Source organism: Rhipicephalus microplus, chromosome X (assembly GCF_043290135.1).
Source record: "Rhipicephalus microplus isolate Deutch F79 chromosome X, USDA_Rmic, whole genome shotgun sequence".
Lineage (NCBI taxonomy): Eukaryota > Metazoa > Arthropoda > Arachnida > Ixodida > Ixodidae > Rhipicephalus > Rhipicephalus microplus.
The window spans coordinates 316,604,131-316,624,480 of NC_134710.1; the positions used below are offsets into that span (position 1 = coordinate 316,604,131).

A 20,350-nucleotide genomic window follows, 5' to 3' on the forward strand; every position below is an offset into this window, starting at 1 on the left:
CGCTTGAGTCATTTTGGGGACGTATTAGTCCTATAGGCTGCTTACGAGGACGCCAAAAGTAATGGTCTTGCTTTTATGGCGCCTCAGCGGTTGTCCGCGTTCCCATTCTCTATGTGAAGGCGAGCATGCGTAGACAAAGAGAAGAGTATTTCAGAAGTGCGGACGTCGCTATCGTAAAATTACCTGCCGCTGTGAATGAACGCGCAAGTGTGCGATAGGCGGAAAAAAAAAAAGACGGTTCCGCGATCTGCCGAGAGACAAAAAAAAAAAAAAAACTTTTATTATCGTAGGCTGGTTTCCTGGAGCTTCGCTGGTAACCTTAGGTGATAAAAAGTAATATCAACTCGCTCCTACCTGGAGAAACGTTTTGAACTGGTTGTAGATAGATATACGGTGTATTAACGAAGTTCTAGCAGGCCCCGGAAACTCAGCGCTAGTTTCTGTTTCAAGGAACATGCACGCTCGTGGTGGTTGTCGGGCATCCTGAGGTCCGTTTGAACGGAGTGAACTTGATGTGAATATTCGCATTTATTGGCTTTCTCAAGTATTTACAAATAGAGAAAAATTATACCCCTGAAAGAACTTCTTTTTTGTTTATATGTAGTTTCCTATTCTTTATTCTCGGAGTCATAAACTAGGCGAAGCACGGGAAGGGATTGACTTGCGTTCATAGCGCTTGCCTCCGCTCCTTCTCCTCATCGCTCAGCGAAAATAGAACTTGGATCGTGCTCAGTTATCTCGCTCGGTCGGCGTGCCAACTACGGGAAAGATAAAAGACAGCCATGTGGTGGGCAGAGAACGAAAGCGGCAGTGAGATAGGCTGGACAAGTCAACCATGTATTCGTCCATGATGGCTTAATCGGGCAACAAATGTTTTGCGTGGCTGTGTGCTGGGCTAACCCGGGAATTTCTAGTTCCGCGAACGTTTTTCAGCGTTTCCTAAGGGCAACGGGTGAGCTCAAGAATTCGCCTCCATTGTTTGAGCAGGTATCGATTTTGCACGAGTACATATGAGTGAACCCGGTTCTCTGGAAGCCGGCCTGGACTGACGAAATGCTTGACTAATTGGTGATGACTAATTGGTAATTGGTGTCGGGAAAATGCGTTTATTGAAAAGCTTGAATTTAAGTTGGCTCGGCTACACAGTTTCAGTTTCTTTTAGTTTCGGCGTGTAGTTCAAATGATGTCAAGTAATTATAGGTTGCTTCCTGCTCATGAAGCTCTTCTAGCAGCGGTTTGAAAATTTGTGAGTTTTTTCTTCTATCAGTGTCACTATAGTACACGCGACGGACTAAATGCCTTATCAATTATTACAGAGAATGTCGTGTAGCGGACGTTTCCACAAGCGAGCTTTTCTTCATCAAGGCAAGGCTGTTGCCCTGATGAAGACAAGTCAGTTTGCCGAAACACTGTTTCCAGCGACGTTCTTTCTCGAAAAACTTCTGATAGCTTCTAGCCTTTCCGTGCCTCTGAACATCAGTCTCGTTTGACACTCAAGTTATGTGGGAAAATTATGCGCGCCGTCATAACCAACGTGATTGAGTCAAATACGACGTGTCTTACTCACGATTGTTGATCATTTTCGCATTTGTTCGAATATTCTGGGTTCAACGTTTGCTCATTATGTCCGTATGTAAGTTGTAAGTTCAAGCTGCTTTATTGATTGACACGTTCACACTACGTGTATGCCTGTAATTTTTATACAGAACGTGCAATAAAAAAGGTTCATTTTATTGAACTTTTGTTTATTGCCTGTGCGCGACGTTGAAAGAGAAGCCGTGCGATTTTAGTTGTATTTCAATGAGCTCATCGGATCAGGAAGGCCTCGTTTGTTCACTCGATACAAAACCAGAAAACCAAGATGTGTGACACGTATACCAGCCACCGCGTACACCGGCTGCCCACCACGATGTCCCAGGGCCCAATTATCTCGCTTTCACTATACAAATTGCGTGGCCCAAGAACAAGTGAAAGCCCAAAGTCTCTCGAACCGTAATTTTAAGAGTGGATGAGTGAAGCGCAGAAGCTGCCATCGAAAACGAGTCATCGTGCTGAGCTAATTGATTGATATGTGGGGTTTAACGTGCCAAAACCACCATATTATTATGAGAGACGCCGTAGTGGAGGGCTCCGGAAATTTCGACCACCTGGGGTTCATTAACGTGCACCCAAATCCGAGCACACGGGCCTACAACATTTCCGCCTCCATCAGACGTGCAGCCGCCGCAGCCGGGATTTGATCCCGCGACCTGCGGGTCGGCAGCCGAGTACCTTAGCCACTAGACCACCGCGGCGGGGAACGTGCAGAGCTAGGCAAGCTTACAAGAAATATAATATTATTAATCATTTCAATATGTTGCAGCGGCCCACGCCACCAAACTAGCAGCGCGGCTCCCCAAGTGTTTTAAACGGTGCTGATGTTGAGCCTTTTTCATTGGAATTTGTGGAAACAGCCGAGGAAAATATTATGCGAGGAAGAGAGAGACTTCACATGGTGCGTGCCGCGGTGATGCCGGTCACTTTTTTTCGCGTATGTTTTTACACATTTTTTACCTTGTATTTTACTTCTGCTATTGTGCACTAATGTACAGTAGAGTCTCTGAAAATGATGGAGACCGAGTTATGGAATCAATCGACCAATTAAAAAAAAAAACCTGACCCCCCAAACTCGAATCGATTGGCACCGCGATTGAATGAATATTGCTTCACATCCATTTTCACAACTTGTTTTAATGCAATACCCGAATTCTCGCGATCGCCTTCACGATTTTAACCGCCTCTCGGACACGCTGATTGTACACGCTGTGGTCGCGGATATTTTTTGTATGCGCAGTATCACGGTAAGCTGTCTCTGTTTGCAGGTATATACGTGCTTGGATATAGCGCTTAACCGTAATGAAATTACACCTGAAGGCGCAAATATCACCGAGGTTCTTCAAGTCGTTTTTGTGTTAATCTGTGCCAGCCAAACACGCCGGTGCTTTTCGGAAAATCGCAATGTTCGTTCTAATTTTACGTAATAGGCAATAACGTTCGGAGAACACCTCGACGCTCTGCTCCCTCTTCGTAAACTGCTAAATCAACTTGCCTCACTAGCAGCTGATAATTCCTCAAACTTGCATCGTGAGGCAGAACTGAACGGGCGCAAGCACCAGGAAACAACACGGCAGCGGTCGGCGATGGAGTCAGTCGGTACCCGGGCATGTTGGTGGCACATTTCGGAAATGATGAAGGGGCGCTGCGTGACGCACGTGCGCACTGTGTATAGGGAGTTTCCGCCCCTTGGTTTTAGGTCTTGTGCTGTTTTTGCGTCATATTGTGCAAATTTGCCTGCTATGTCTCCCTTCTTTGGGTAAAAGTAGCTGCGCGAACACGCGAAATGCTTCACGAAAAAAGAAATAAAAACACGACACGCATACAATCGCTGATTATCAAGTGCTTCATTCCTTGAGATGTCAGTGCATGCACCCCCAAGGCAGTCGTATACAGCGAAAATGCGCACCCAACATTGTAGGTCCAAACAAAAGTAAAGCAATGACAAAATCGGTGTATTAGACTCGCGAAGACGAGAATTCGTGTCCGGATGAATGCTGGCATACAGATGCACCGCTGATACAAAGATAAGCTCACTTCGTTATGCGGTAACCTTATAAAGCCAGCCGCGCATGATCATAGGATAGGCGTATCGACACCGCCGATTTCACACCACGCGACATACGTGTAATGCAAATAAAGAGGGGCTGTAGGCTAACACATCGGAAAAAAATTGGAGCACACTCGAGGTTCGCGATCGAGAGTATAGAACGTAGCGTAATCAGGTGCCGTGCGCGTTGCCTTCACAATTGCTAGCCTATAGATTCGGTTCTCGGTGCATGTATAACATTGGACGTTTCAAGCTATCCTAGAATGCTTATTGTTGGAAGAACAGTTTTTGAGTGCCCGCTACGCTATAATACTTCCTTCAGTGAGTTAGCGAAGGGACTATGTATACGCGTGTGTAAGGCAACACGCGAACATATATACGTAGCTGCTTCCTTTGTTCATGCTTTGGCAGCTGATGGTGATTAAATATGCCTGAGCTCTTCGTAATGGGCGGGCCTTGAAGCCACTCGCTCGTTGCTCAATTCACATCTTTTCTTGATGCCTGGTGCGATTCTGCCACGCAATATATATGATGCTTTAAGGAGGCTCCTTCTACTGCATCGCATGCGTGTCGTGTTTTTTTTTGTTTTTTCGTCACAGTTTCAAGCAGTACGGTGGCTGTGGTAAGACAGCTACTTGCCACGCAGACTGCTTCAATGCTCACTCGAACCGAACGTCGTTATTATTTCTTACTTTATTTGCACGTCTCTCGATTTTTCGGTCGTGAACGAGGTGGTGATTTTTCGCTCGCAACCAACACCGCCAACACCGGAATTTCTGCCAAACGAGCTCGTTAACACTATCGCGTTAAACTACATTTCACGCGCAGTTAACGAGAGAGATATATAAGTCTTTTTTTCTTCTTTTATTACCCGTTTGCACCGAAATCTCGACGCCAGTTATACAGTGAGACGTTGTATACGAACGTATGCGCAGAGTTCTGCTGCATGGGTCACTTTCAATACCCACCCTCTCCTTCGACTTCGTTGAGTTCGAAAGAAAACAAGCTTCGCAATGAATGCAAAAAAAACAAATGAAAGCGATGACGTGCTGCTCATAACGGCATGCCTTTGCTCCCAAGCTTTCTGCGTAATGTGGGAAGTGTATACTAAACAGTTCCTGGAATGCGACATCAAGGGTCCTCATCGCTGAAAACCTGTATGGCCGTAACAGCGTACATTAAACATTGACGAGGCAGGCCCGAATGAGGAAAAGTGTGGGTCAGCTTTGGCGCCTTCCTTAGAAGACGAGGGGGGCGGCCGCTTTCCCCCCTCTTCGCGCGCCTCCGACTGTGCACGTTTCCTCGTGTAGTGGGGTAATTATATTACTGAACAATTTACCGTTACTTCCTATAGGTTAAGTGTATGCCTGCTTTAGAACACAATGTAGTCCTTATTTGTCGATGAGCTGTTAACTATAGCTATGGCCACACGGCGGGCGGGCTGTCAAAAAAACGGGACGTCACGGCGAAGAGGTGCGAGAACTTGATATTGGGTGGTGACGTCGGCACCAGTCTTTCCGTTCTGCGTCTTTTCTGGCTCAGCAAAGCCGCTTCGTGTGCTGTAGGTGTGGCTTTTATTGGTATTGCAGCGGTGCATTTTAATGACGCAGCTTAACTTCCTGTTCCTATTTAGCGTTGCTATTAATGGCCGGCGCTCCACGCGTTTGCAGCAGCAACCTCGTCTCGTCATGATTGCGGCGTGAAATAGACGCGCACGAACGTGCGTACGTCAAATATGTATCGGTTTAATCGAATAACTAGCTGGTGTAACTGATGACTATAGTGATACCGGAGATTGCCGGTCACGACATAGGTTTTGTGTGCGTGCCTCTATAGGTGTGCACGTACCTTGCGGGTGTCTCGTTCCGCGTTTTTCGCTTGATTGATGTGTGGTGTTTAACGTCCCGAAACCTCCATATCAATATGAGAGACGCCGTAGTGGAGGACTCCGGAAATTTTTTGACCACCTGGGGTTCTTTAACGTGCACCCAAATCTGAGCACACGGGCCTGCAGCATTTTCGCCTCCATCGGAAATGCAGCCGCCGCAGCCGGGATTCGATCCCGCGACCTGCTGGTCAGCAGCTGATTTCGCGCTTTTCGAATGCTGGCTTTTATAGTACTAAAGGTGGTGGATTGAGCTTTGTTTTATAAGTTGTTGATTGCTTATTTAAAAAAAAAACGTCCCGTTTGGTCCCTGACGTTGTGTTGCGTCTCTTTTCCACGCAGAGCTACGTGCAGCTGAGGACACGAGACGATGCGATCGTGCGCCCGAAGCTTTGGAAGTCGGTTACCTGTAGCGCTGTCGGGGATCATCCGCTCTGGGACAACAACAAGGTAGGATTCCTCGAAACGTCTGGCGCGTGAATTCTTGCTGGGAAGTGTTGGATGAATGAACGCTTGCACTGCACGACCGAGGACGCGGCCTCCGACATCGAGCAGCGCACGCGCTTGGGCTCTCGATCTCTGAGGCCGCGTGTTGATGGATGCTTAAACTTCACACACGCTTTGAATGAGTGCCACGAGGGAGCGTCACCGTCGAACGTCCTTGACGGTCAAAATTTGTAACTTCCTAGTTTTCGTAACACATTATTGCCATGTAAATTGATTCACAGCTGTGGAACTCCGGAGGGAAGACCAGTCGCAGCCAACAAGACAATGCCACTCATTGTCCGAGCTTTTCACCGTTTTGTTGAGAGCCCTAATATTTCTAAGGGAAACTGTATCCACTTGAAATAGTCGCACGTCGTGCTTTATTTAGCACCTTTAGTGGAGGTGCTGGTCTCTGTGGAGGTGTCTGATGATTCTTAAATAAATTGCTAGGGTTTAATGTCCCAAAAGCATGATTTAATTGTGAGAGATGTTGTAGTGGAAGACTACGAAAATTTTGACCACCCGGGGACGACTACGAAAATTCTGACCACCCGGGGTTCTTTAACGCTTTAACGTGCACGTATAAGCACACGGGCCTCAAGCACTTATGTCTGCTTCGAAAATGCGGCCGCCGCAACCGGGATTCGATCCCGCAGTGCCTTAGCCACCAGACCTCCGTGGTGGGTGGTGTCCGATTCTTTTGCTTCGACTCAATTGTTGCGTTCTTGCTTCGCCCGCCATTATTTGTTGCTATACTGCAGGGAGAGTCTAATCGCAGCTCAACAGTTGGGGGTCACGTGACCCCAACTTATACATATGTGCAGACAGACTCGCGCTGCATTATGATAACGTATACAAAGTATCAAAATAAACGCACGTCCGAAGATGGGCTCGCGCATCGGTATCCAAGCACATCAGCCTGACAGCTTTCCCAAGTTCATTAATTATCACGCGCCTACATACGTCGTGCCAACGGCAAGCATGTATCTTTGAGATTATTAGGACATGCCCCCGGCAAACATCGTCGCCCTTGACCACATCACTTCAGCGATCTTAAATCTGGTCAGTGTGTACGGAGTGCTTGTTTGCATTACAAGAACATTTTATGAACATTCTACTGCATAAGCATAAACATTATTGCACTTTGTTTGGGATGACAATAATGAAATATACGTATATACAGCATTTGTAATTCTAAAAGATGTGATTAACCGCTTCACGAAAGCTTCGGTTCACATTGATTCCTGGTCGTGCGCTCATGCAATCAGCATTTTTTTTTGTCTTCCTTTCTGCTCGACGTCATTACACTAGCGGTGACGTATCGTGTATGTCGATGTCCGTGGCTTTCACATTTTTTTTTGTTTACGAGCATTGAACGTAACACTGAATGTCGAGACTGTTTATCCGCTGTTTCCGCTTTCGTTTCTGTTTCTTCTTTCGTCTGTCGACTGCATTTCGGTGAAACTGTTATAGCCACGTGGAAACTCTGATGCCTGTACCAAGCATAGGTCGGAAAAACTTGTGGAGCTCTCTCAGACTCACCCATGAAATATATTTTGTGCTCTGATTACACTCAGACTCAGACTCACCTAAATTTGACTGAGCCGGACTCACTCAGACTCACAGACAAAAATTTCCTTCAACCAGATTCACTCGGACTCAAACTCGCCAAAATATTGCTCATCCGGACTCACTGGGACTCAAACCCATGGCTCTATCTGAGTCTGAGTGATTCGATTTCGTTAGCCTAGAATTATCCTGTAAGACCATGGTGTAAATGCTTTTTAACACTAATACGTCACGTAATCGGTGCTATTCTTGAAGCATTTTGATACAATACCTTTGAACAGACGTTATCAGGGCTCGTAAACCAGTGAAAACAATTTTCTTGGAAGAGATGACAAGATAAGATATATTTATGAAGAACCTCCATAGAAGAGTATGCGTTGGGGAGGGGGATCAAGGCAAACCCCCCTCCCCCCAATGTAATTCACATTTTTGATCAACAAATACTGAAGTCGTGTGTGGCAGGTACTTCTTTGGAAAATGTGCATAGCAGACGTGAGTATAAAGGTGAATCCAAGTAAGGCTGATAATAACGCTGGAGATGAGTAGATACCTAGGGTTGCATTCCGTAACTATGGGGAGCTGCAGCGTTTTATATGCTGTAAAGCTAAAACAAATGAAAGAGAATTCACTCGATTCATTAAGCGCAGCTTTGAGCACTTCTATTTAAGTGCTAGGTCGTGAATAAGTGCAGGGCGAAATATTCCACGAAAAAAAAAAAATATTGCGTTTACAACTCTGAAGCTATAGGGCGACGTGTTTACAGGGTGACCGGCTAATTCGTGTATACGTATTAGTGGTTTCAGTCCTTAGCTTCTACGATTCCCTTATTTTGGCGAGATAAGACGTATCGTACTGAGCTCTTTATTGGGCTGTCTTAGACGTATGCGGCGGAATAAGATGAACGTGCGGACTTGTTTACCGCGTCGCTTGGCCGCCCTCTGCGAAAACGAAGGTCGAGTTTTACGCTGCGGCGGTTACTATTTTATCAATATAAAAAAAAAAGAAATGAAGAGGCGTCGCAAACCAAACGCGAAAGCTTCGACACTGAACTTATTTCGCAGTGCCATCAAGAGTTCATATGGTTCCATGGCAATACGTCCTGGGTGAATGGATGCTATGAGCGTCCCCTTTATAACGGGCTGGTGACATGTGTGGTACCAGGCTCCAAAAAAGAAAAAAAAAAAACGAAAAGAAATATGTCTTTTCGTGTTGGCCTAATGCCTTGTCTATTTCGTTTAAAACTATCTTAATACAACAAGAAGAGTTCTAAATTTAGGGTACGTCTCTCTGAGAATGACCCAATTCCCCCCTATTTGGATTTTTTACCTCTAATTTTCTGCCACCAATACTCTAACTATCTGTTACTTCTGTTACTTGCTCCTATTGCGGACGTGTTCAGCATTCTATGTTCGTTCCTTAAACCCAAAGCCTCATGTAGGCTTGTGACCACAAGTATATCTAGGTGGATATCGCCACATTCAGTCAGAACATGTTCCATCGTTTCCTTAGCCCCCCCCCCCCCCCCACAGCATGTATGCACGTTGTTCTGCTTTATTGAATCTCGCTTCATAACTGCGCGTTCTAAGGCAACCCAACTTCGCTCCGAACAGTCAAGCGCTCCCCTTGAATTATCATAAAACCTCTCCCTCCTTATTTCGTTTTTGTCCTTTCGGTAGTTACTGAGCCCCGGCTTCTTTTCCGTCGCGGTCGTCGAATAAGTGATCGCCGCCTTCTCTGACTTGTTGCTTAATGCTCCGTGCTTCCATATTGCCCACACTGCCAGCTATGCATTGACTGGCCTATTCTTTTTCCCCACTTTGCTTCCTATACCCCGCCGAAGTAGTGTAGTGGCTAAGGCACTCGGCTGCTGACCAGCAGGTCGCGGGATCGAATCTCGGCTGCAGCGGCTGCATTTTCGATGGAAGCGAAAATGCTGTATGTCCGTGTGCTCATGTTTGGGTGCACGCTAAAGAACCTCAGGTGGTCGAAATTTCTGGAGCCCCCCTACGGCGTCTGTCATAATCATATGATGGTTTTGGTACGTTAAACCCAACATATCAATCAAATCAACCACTTTGCGTCCGCGCACTTTTTAAACAAATACCTGTACACCTTCCCTGTCCATTCACTATCCTTCATTATCCTAAGCCTCTCTTCAAATCACATTTTAAGTGTGAATACACTTTATAAGCGACCCCAAACCATCCACCGCCTTAGAAGTGTGGCAGCTTGGGCTAGTTGGTATGGCATGACGATAGTTATAGCGCGAGAACAAAACGACGACACAGAGACAAGACCGCCGTCGGCGGCGTCCGCAGTCGTTCTCTCTATCTTTAAAAGAAAGAGGACTTGGCGGGCCGCAGCGCGACGCTCTACCGAATAAGCCACGGACGCGACGCTGATATCGGTGTCAGTAACGCGCCTTATAGCCCCTTCCCCTTCGCTCGCGCCTCCGCTCTCCTCGCTCGCTGCAGCTGCGCGCGCACCCCTCTCTCTCGCGCGCCCGCCTTCTCTCTCAGTCTCCCGTCGAGAGCGGGTCGTGAGGGGGAGTAAAGTTAAAATCCGTTGGCATTCGCCAGTGAGTTAACGTAAACTCCCCCGTGTGATCAAATTGCAATTCCCAGGAACCATTACACCATAAAGGCACCATAGTGTGATTAATAAATATAATAGTGCGAATTAATAAATACCCCTCTTAGCATCACCCCGTGTATTCGCACTTAACCATGTTCCCCTCGGGGAAATGCTTGGGAGTTTTTTGCTCTGAGTTTCCCTTACTTCAAAGCCCCTTTTATACTTAATTTAAATTAAGGTGCGCATGTAGCCTTTTACCTTTACTCGTACCATTGTTCTTTTTTTTTCTTTGCCGTTCACGTGTGTGGCGCGTTCGCGTGCTTCCTGTGGATCTGGCCTGTTGACTTCCGGCTGGACGCAGCGCATGCAGTTGTGTCCACCGCACAAGGCTGCCGATGCTCATTCGTGTCCGGTACTACGCCTGTGCGCGCTCAGTGACTGCCGTAGTCGGTCATCGTGCGCGTGGCCGGCCTTATGTCGAGCGTGGCGGCTCGCCAGCTCGGGTCACCTTCGTTGTACTACATTGCTGATTTTTCGACGCCCTTCCTCTCTATGGCTGACGCTGTCCGCTCTGCATGAGCCTGCCGGTTTTTTCGCTTGACTGTCCGTAGGCATTTGCGACTCTCGACTGTGATGCACGAACTAGTGACGTTCTCTTGTGTAGTAAATATAATATTGCGCTGGAGTGGCGTCGTGTAACTCGTGGAGCGTATCAGCCGAAAGCTTACTCGAAGGAGTGTCTGCCTTGGTGGGACAGTGCTCGACTGTGGTCGTGGGTTTGACCCCGTCCACGGTGATCGCATTTCAATGGGGATGAAATGCTATAGGGGTCTGTGTGCTTATATTTAGGTGCTCTTTAAAAAACCCCAGACCGTTGAAATTTCCCCTGTTTATTAAGGCCCGTTTGTTGTGCGACGTCAACTTACGTGAAAAAAAAAAAAACACACACACACACACACCAGGTGGTCCAGAACCCTTCAGCGTGCCTCATAATCGCATCGTGGTTTTGGCGCGTAAAACTCCAGATGTTATATTATTTTTAGTCTTACTGTCATTGAGGTTACGCAAGTCCAGAAAAGTGCGTGTTGGTACACGTAAGTAGGTCGTCTTGACATGTTTCAGTATATGAAAGTGGCGTCCACGAAAGTGCAAAATTGCGTGGCACGCATGACGGTGAAGCGGCTGGCCACTTCACAGCGCTACCATACAGTATATATATATATATACGTTCTGAAATATTTGAGTGGTGTGTCATAACGGAAACTTAATCATACTGCTGGGGCGCATGATACTCGCGGAATGCATATACGACTTTTCGAGGATGTTCAGCGTCGCAACTTCGTTTGCCGTGACAGAATTCACGCCGTGAAAGACTTGCCGAGAAAAAAAAAGCGTCTGTTCCTGACAGCAAACGGCAGCCACGTTTGTCTCGTCCGCCGCATGCTTCTCGCGGCGCAACGACCCGCCTGAGTCACACTCTTCCCGGTCGTTGGCCGAAGGCGACAACGCGGTGGAAGCCGCCGCAAAGGTATAAGAACTGCGCGGGCATTAATTTGAGGCGAACGGGATTCCTCCGGATGCGTATACATATACAGACATGCAGACCTTGGGGACGATCGGCGCCGCATCTCGGTTGCTTCTTTGATCGATAAATCGACGCCGCAGCGCCCGCATTTAGGTCATTCTCGCCGACCGCTTCACGACGCCGCGTTTGATTACTACAAGGGCAAATTACTGGCGCGCGTATACGTGCGTCGCGTATGTGGGCGGCGTAAATCGGGAACCCGGGCAGGCAGCAGTTGCGTGTTTATTATGATTGCGGGCACCCCCATTGTTGGGCCAGGTCCGCGTTGTGTCCATTGGTGCTCCCGTTGTCCCCTGATGCCGCGGCGTCCCACAGGGATGGCGGCGGCGAGGGGGCGTCGCCACCGTATGTATAATACACGGTCGCCTATGCGTGCGCGGCGCCCTTTGCGCGCTCGAAGAGAGCTGCGCGGTGCTGGAGCATCGGCCGACGGTCCTGCCTGTCGCCAACACGCGTCCACAGTCCCCTCTAGCGCCGAGCGCGCATTCATCGTCCTGTGCGTCCGGCACTTCGTGGCCGGTATACCGTGACGACCCGCTATGCGCGTGCGGGTCTTCGGTGCAGCGCGCACGTCTCGCGGTCAATTGGCTACGGTGGGCGCCGCTGTATGTGAGCGTCCTTTTGTATACATGCGTGTGTGGCACCGTTGTTGCCACCTTCACAGTCCGCGTTCATCGCATCGATTTTATCTAAGGCGTTGACGAGGGCGCCGAGAACGTTTGGTGCTTTTGTCGGCCGTCTCTGGGGTGTCTCTGTCCCGTTTTACGCAACGTTGTCTGGCACCCGCACTGCGCTTCCTCGTGCGGCGCTGCTGGGCCGAAATTTGTCGTCTCGCTCTATATATATGATTCTGAACATTCCAAAAGGTCAGATTAAATCTGTTTGTACGTATGTATTACACTGCACTAGCTTTTTTTTTTTCAATGATTCGTGTGTAGCATGCATCTCCGTTTAGATTGCGAGGGCGAAGCGCGTTAATTTGAGCTTTTAAATTGTGAGCGCGGCGCCGTGTGCAGCCTCTATACAAGCCAAATATTTAGGCGCGCGCATGAACGTGGCCATCGTATATGACCCTGTGGCCTTACGCTTTCACACAGGCTATAGCATTTGCTTATTTATTTATTTATTTATTTGAGTACCTACAGCGCCCAATTTGGGCATTACAGTAGGGGGGAGGAGACATAAAACTTGAAATTGATACAGGGTATGAATACCGATAACAAAACAAGTAAGCATGCTCAGCTTATACAGTGTGTACACATTCTCGGGAACACATTCTCGAGTTCGCCGCGATGGCGTAGTGGTCACGGTACTCGACTGCCGAACCTGCAGAGGTAGTGGGTCCGATCCCGGCCACGGTAACCAGATTACGGCTGAGGTGAAACGCTATAGAGGTCCGTGTACTGGTAGATGGTAGTGCACGTTAGAGATGACATTGCGGTTTTGGCACCAGATATTCATAACATTTCTCCTTTGAAGTCAGAGTTATAAAACAGCGAACCACTTTCTCTCACAACGCGTTACTTGACGCCATGTATATCTAACCAACTACGACAACAATTGCTGGAGTTTTCAGCCTGCCAACGTTCTCTAATATATGGTATAGGAGGGCATGCTCAACACATCGGCACTCCATGTTTTCCGCCTGTAAACGCAGTGCAGATGATCCGTCTGATCGTGCAATTAAGCGTGGAAGAACTGCTCCGACTGGTGGGCAGTGCCGGACTTGGAGCATGGTACCATGACATCCTGAGCTGAGGAATCCCACAACTTGAAAGGGGGCTTCCGAAAAACTTTACTTTCTAATTACTTTTTGTATGCTATAAAGTTTATTTCTGGTTCTCTTCGACTGGAGCGGGCCAAGACTTGCCGCAGAACTATAGCCTCGATGTCTTCATCGCGCTTTTGAATAAGCAGCTCAGGCTGACTGAAATCCCATCACAGAACACCTGAATGTGCTATAAAAAAACAATCAGTTCAAAAGAAAGTAACCGCTGCGCTTATAGCTCTATACCCCTGACGTATGCTGGTTTCCATGAACAGCAATGCTGTCTGTCTCTCTCGGTGCAAGGTGTGGGAGCGGGCTATAGTTGCTATTCCATGTTTTTTTTTTTTTAACAGCTGAAGCGCAAAAAGGTATACAACGGGCGAAGGGGACAACGAGGACAAGCGCTGTTTCCTTATCTCTCGAAACAGGAAACACATTAAGAGAAGGTCCTCGGTTATACGTCACCGCTACGCGCGCTCGAAACGTTTGTGCTTGCACACGTAACGGATAATCACGTTCGGACACGTGATGTCTTACGTTTTTCCGGTGCTGTAAGCATGCATCGCGCTACATTCCTTTTTCTTCGCGTTGATGTGTAGCCTAATGGTCCTCAATTAATCTTTGTAAGCCCCCTGGCGCCACTCGCCCCGGCGTTTGGAGGGAGGTCGTTCGGTATAGACGCGACGGGGAACTGCTTTTTGTTCGCGCCTCTCCGTGGCGATTGATGTGACCTCGCGCGCTTTCTTTCCTCGGCTTGTGCGACGTGTATAGTGCCCGCGGCCAGCAACTATCATCTTTGTGACGACGTGGTCTCTCGCCTTCGCGTCTGTTCGCCGTTCAATCCGTGCGGCGAATGCCCAAGCCAGGCCACTATAGGCGTCTTCAGCGACGCGCACCCGATAGCCTTGTCCCTAATTTGTTGCGATTCTCCTGTCACAAACCGCGCGCGCCAGGGAACGCCACCGCCCAAAGCTCACGCAGGCTGATGCCTTCAGTGGCGCTGTAATTTGCTTCCTTTTTTTGTTTCTTTTGACAGGCAGTAGCTTTTGGTTTCTCAGGAACCGAATTACGCGTTCAGCGGCGATGTTCTCAATCTCTGCAGCTTAAGAATCCTTCTGTTTCAAAACAGCCTCTAATTTTGTGACTATACTCTGTAGGTACCTGTTGGACGGCGTTACGTCTCCTCAGAAATTACATTATTTTGAATATTTAAAAAAATTAGGCGCGGTCATGGAAGAATTGTTCGTAAAAGGACAAAAAAAAAAGTAGTCTGGCGTGTGTCCTTTGCGAAGTGGCGTTCTCATTTGGAGACGCGACTTAATTTTACCATTACAATCCACTGTTGGCAAGGAAGAAGTCAGAAATACTGAGCTCACGTTAAATCAAACGTCCGGTTGCCCGAAATTGGTCTATACTTGTAATACTTCAAAGGTAAATATTTGGCAGCGCATAATCGCTTTAGTGAGGTTAGTGCCGTGCTTACGAAAGACGCTGTACGTGGGGCGCTGCGACAAAAGTTTCTCTGCCTTTCCGTATATATATATCTGGTCATCCGATAACTATCGCTCGTAACTCAGTAGGTCGTTGAGTTCTGTTTATGAACAAATATGGCCTAACCGATCGCATATATTTGGATGATTGATTTCTTCGACATTACAAGCAATTGTTGTAAAATACAAACGTCTTTGTTCGGACACTTGCACTTGCTTTAAAGTGGATCTCTGCAATCTTGGTATTAAATTATACATTGAATTTCAAGCATTTATAGAAAGTCAATCCTCCACGAAACAAAAGTCACTGTGGCCCGCGTGCATAGAACCGAGCACCAAGGCTTTCCACATGCGGTATCTGTCGCATGCGATATGCTCGAGTTAACCAGGAGACTAGAAGATTGCCAGCCGAGGCCGAATTAATCGATAACTTGAAACAAAGAAACGATGAATGTGATTATCACGATCTGCGGAAGGCTTCAGAGTGAATTAAGGCGCATGGAATGAATGCAAGATTGCTCGCGCACGTGACTCCAGTGCGGATATTAAAAAAAAGGAAAACACGTATTTTTTGAGAAGCTCTTATGCATGACTCTATGGTACATAAATACAGGCGACGTTTCTCTCTCTCTCTCTCTCTCTCTCTCTCTCTCTCGCACGCACTGACACACACACGCACACACACGTTCTTACGATGAGCACGGTGTTTCTAGAATATAGTGGGGAACGCTTAAACTTATCTGAAAAGCTTTGCGTAAAGCACATGTCGGCGCCCATCAAAGCGATGGCTCTCAGACAAGAAAGAACTGGCCTGATGTAATTCATGATTTAATTAGTAAATGAGCGCTACCTTATACGATATCGCGATTTCTTATCTCAACCATGCAGCAAATATTGGCCAGAAAAGAGTTACTGTTTCTAAGTTCGGTTGTCTCGCAGGAGTCGGATTGTCTTCGCTGATTGTGGATGGTAATTTAGACTCACTGAATTGCTGGTGGGAAAATGTAGCGAATTCATCACCACTACATGTTTTAAATGCGAATTCTAAAAAAAAAATACGTGCACCGAAGGCAAGTTGCTGTAACATCTTTTTTTATTACATTCTTCGTAGTAGCTGAAAAATTCAGCTGCCGTGGCACTTTTACCTCCTGCGAGACTCAAAACCACCATGTGCAAAACGCTTTAGGGACCTTTAAGCACTTCTATTTAGAAACTATCTAATGTTTTTCAAGGTTGGGTAGGGCTGATTTGTCACAAAAATTGTTGATGCGCATTTTCTTTGTGGCTCGGAGACAATATCTTCTCACTTCGACGAGCTGTGTTTATGGGATATGCTGCATTTTTTTTTATCTAGAGCCAAGGAGTGAGGGGAGTGAGTGGATTTGGAAGAGGGGGCTTGTTGGGGATTTCCCGGTGCACTAGTTCGTGCAAGTTCGCTTCAAGAGTGGCGCTTGCACGAGTGGTGCGCTGCATGTCATAGCTTCACTTCTAATGTGGCCGCGCGAAACTGCACAATAACGCTTGTTCCTCCGCGTATCCAGCCATTGAACGCACTCGTGCGAAAATCACGCGCTGCGCCTTCCTTGTTCCGTTCAACGGGATGTCGATTCGTGACTCCAGCTGTCTTCAGATGTTCATCACCGCTGGCGATCGCGATGCTACGCCATTCATATTTGCATGCGATTGCATCTCACCTCAGTGCTTTTACTGGCCACGCCAGCCGTAAACGTATACTTCAGTTGAATACGCATATCATAGACGTATATAGCAGTAGCAAAGTGCGTACTCGATATAGCCACGCGCTGTTAAGTATCAACTGGTCGGCCGCATACGTACGCGGTGAGTAGGCCGCATATTCTGTATGCTCGATTGTGACGCAAACAGCGTTTCGCGTCGTAGCCTCGCAACCGGGAGCGTCGGATGTGTGAATACGCGATCTCCCGTGTTGAAGGGAGAAAGCCACAAATCTCATGTGCCGATCACGGTGCCGATAGACGTAACTCGAAGGGGGGGGGGGGGGGGGGCGTGGCTTGTCTGGCGGGGCTATATAGTTGCCCAAGTTTGACGTCATTCGACGAGGGTGCGTCGTGTCTTAAGCGCATTAGTGCGGACATAAGAACAGACGTGTGGGTACGATCGTTTCTGTGCACATTTCGGCACGTACGCACAAGTGTCACCGTTGCAATCATGTATGAAGTCACCCAACCTGTCGGTTCTCTTTCTTTCTTTCTTTCTTTCTTTCTTTCTTTCTTTCTTTCTTTCTTTCTTTCTTTCTTTCTTTCTTTCTTTCTTTCTTTCTCTCTTTCTTTCTTTCTTTCTTTCTTTCTTTCTTTCTTCCTTTCTTTCTTTCTTTCTTTCTTTCTTTCGCTCGTTAGTTCGTCGCCTCTTATCAGGCGTTGGCGTCTTTTGCTGCGGTCCGCGCTTCACGGGTGTCGGAATGCATTCGTAGCCCCGAGGTGAGCGGTGCCTGCGTCACCTCATCTCGCTGTTGTAGCGTTCGCCGATTGGCAATCGTGGTGGTAGTGTCAAAGGGAAATGAACGCGACAATCGGCGGCGGCCGAGGGGCGCGCGCGAAGCGAAGGCGGTGGCCTCCCGCGAGCGCTTTTCTTGCGCGCGTCTTCCGCCGCCCGTTCTCGTCGTCGTCTGTGTGTGCGGCCTGGCGCCGCCGACAGAACATCTCCGGGGAGGTGCGCCCGGGGCGCGGTTCGCCGTCGTCGCTCTGCCGTTGTAATTAAGGCCCCGACAGTGCGGCGCGGCCTCCTCTGTTCTTGTGTGCCGCCGCCGCAGTTCCTCCGGGGGATGTCGAAAAGGGGCGAAATAAGGGGGCGGGTTGCACCAGGGCAACGCGCCCGCCAAGACTGTGCGTATTCGAATGCAGTTGAGCTCGCTTCCGTGAGCGTTGCATATGTGCGACTCGGCTATCTAATCGATTTATAGTGGAAATCAGTATATCTTGTGGAAATCACTCCTGTGGCAGCCGACGATTGCCGAGGCGACATTCCCCCCCCCCCCCCCCTTTATTTTCTTTTTTGGTGTACCAAGCAAGGTCACTCCAAACCCATTGCGACAGACATCAACAACCGCGTGGCGATTGAAGTGCGACTAGGTTGGGGGGGGGGGGGCAAGTAGCGAAAAAAATAATTAAACGTTCATTTTCAATAGCTTTAATTTTATTTGTTACAATAAAATTGTAGGTTACTTCAATAAAGCTTTGGTCTGCGGTTGAGCGCCCATTTTTCTTTTGTTTGGTTTCAGAAACAGCGGGCACATGCAGGCTGTCTGGTAACATGGGCCAACGGATTTGGGGGCGTATCCAGGCAATAAGCTATCAGAGCTTGTGTCGGCGTGCTCTTTAGTTCGGCGCATTACCAGGTCAACGAAGCATCGCTCACTTTTACGTGGTTGATTGATTGATATATGGGGTTTAACGTCCCAAAACCACCATATGATTATGAGAGACGCCGTAGTGGAGGACTCCGGAAATTTTGACCACCTGGGGTTCTTTAACGTGCACCCGAATCTGAGCACACGGGCCTACAACATTTCCGCCTCCATCGGAAATGCAGCCGCCGCAGCCGGGATTCGATCCCGCGACCTGCGGGTCAGCAGCCGAGTACCTTAGCCACTAGACCACCGCGGCGGGGCATCCGAAAATCCTTAAGGTAAAGGAAGCGTGATATTGGCTCGTTGTATACTTTCGCTATTAGTATTTCTGTGGCGGCAAACATATTAAGATGACTGTATATGTGAAGTACGGCAGCCATAGAGGAAACTCAGTTGATTCACGTTTTGTTCAGACGAAACAGGTGGTCGTCTCAAAGAGGGAATTGAAGGCCTTCGTGTAAGAAGGCCATTTCCGCTTCGACATTTCCGAAAAAAATTATTTCCTAGTATTTTTTTTTTTTTGCGGAGTGGTGAAATCCTACCTGTTTCGTCGGTGAATTAAACAGCAAAGCGAAGAGCGTTCTGAAGAACCATAGAATGTCTATAGATGCTCTGTATATTTCTGTATACTATTATATGGTTGATATACCATCTAATATTAATAATATTGAGGGTGTAACGTTCCAAAACCACGATATGATTATGAGAAATGCCTTGGTGGGGGGGGGGGGGGGGGGGCTAACGAAATTTGGACTACCTGAGGTTCTTTAACGTCCTCCTAAAGCTAAGTAGACGCAGCTCAAAACGTTTCGCTTCCATAGTTCAAATACTGTCTAGGACGTGTTCAGTATAGTTATATATAGTCGCGAGATCAATCACTGCCTTCATCGCTGTCGGCCGTTTCAATCTAAAACGAATATGTACAATTGAATGCATGCACCCACATGCGTAGACTAGAAAGTGGACAATCCTTGCCTTGAAAAAAGGCCATGGTAACAGTCGAAGTTCGAGAGATGGGTTGAGAGAAGGCAACCAATCTGATTCGATGCACGGGTGCGCCACCTATGTCGTCACACGCTGCGATACACATCGCTTAAGTGTTGGACTTTGGCGATCCTCGATGAAGGCACGGAAAAAAAAAGTTTTGTTCCTTATTGTGTTTTCGAGGCCGCTTCGTTGTCAAAGAAAAGTCTACCTCGCATTTCTGGAACCGCATTTTGGTTTTGAAAATAGAGTTGAATGAACCGGGAGAAATGTACCTTATTCAGTGTCCCCCGCAACCGCATACAATCTGGGTGGAACTCCACCTGATGTTGGCCTCGTTGTACTGTGTACCCGTCTTTGAAGATACCTTTTTTTTTTCTTCACAAATGTTAAGCAGTCTGTGCGGACGATCATTGTTACAGGAAGCAAACAAATATGCCAAGCTATATAGTATTGTTAAGCACGTTCGATAATAAGCTCTGCGAAAACGCGCACGCTAGCTCATATATGTGTCGTTATCTGCGCGCGTTTCCGACTTTTCGGAAATATTCATCAGCCCAGTACACGTTGACCTAAAATGGGCGATTCTATTGTTTCGAATTTCTTTTTTTCTCCCTATGCGTCCGTTCTGCGGGCGACGTCTCGCAACCTATCATTACGGACATCACTGTCCCACTCGCGGAGCGCAGAAATAGCCGAGGAATATCGCCGGTTTATTTTCGTCCAGCCCAGGTAAAAAAAAAGACTGACGGACTAGAAACTTGTGTCTAGAAGGGATCTCGGGACGACGAAGCCGGCTGCGAGATGAAGCAGCCCGGTGGCCTCTTGGCAGTTGAAGTGCATATACCTGCGTAAACGCATGTATGTACGTACTTACCGTGACAGGCCCGGAAAAGCGCTCGGCCAGCAGAATTGTTTCCCTTGTCCGGCGCGGGCGATTGTGTGGCGGCCGCGGACCGCCCGCGCTTGAATGATAAAACG

The 20,350-nt window shown here is 47.8% G+C and overlaps 2 protein-coding genes across 2 annotated transcripts in view; both read left to right on the plus strand.

Moving 5' to 3' along the window:
• LOC119161303 (uncharacterized) overlaps positions 1–20,350 on the plus strand; it is a 385,199-nt gene that overhangs the window by 95,320 nt on the left and 269,529 nt on the right. The window contains exon 2 of the mRNA XM_037413701.2: positions 5,871–5,978. Coding sequence (XP_037269598.2) covers positions 5,871–5,978 — 108 coding nt within the window. The remainder of the gene's footprint in view (positions 1–5,870; positions 5,979–20,350) is intronic.
• Positions 1–20,350, plus strand: part of LOC142776237 (uncharacterized) — a 133,826-nt gene that overhangs the window by 62,049 nt on the left and 51,427 nt on the right. The gene's annotated exons all lie outside the window — the stretch shown is intronic.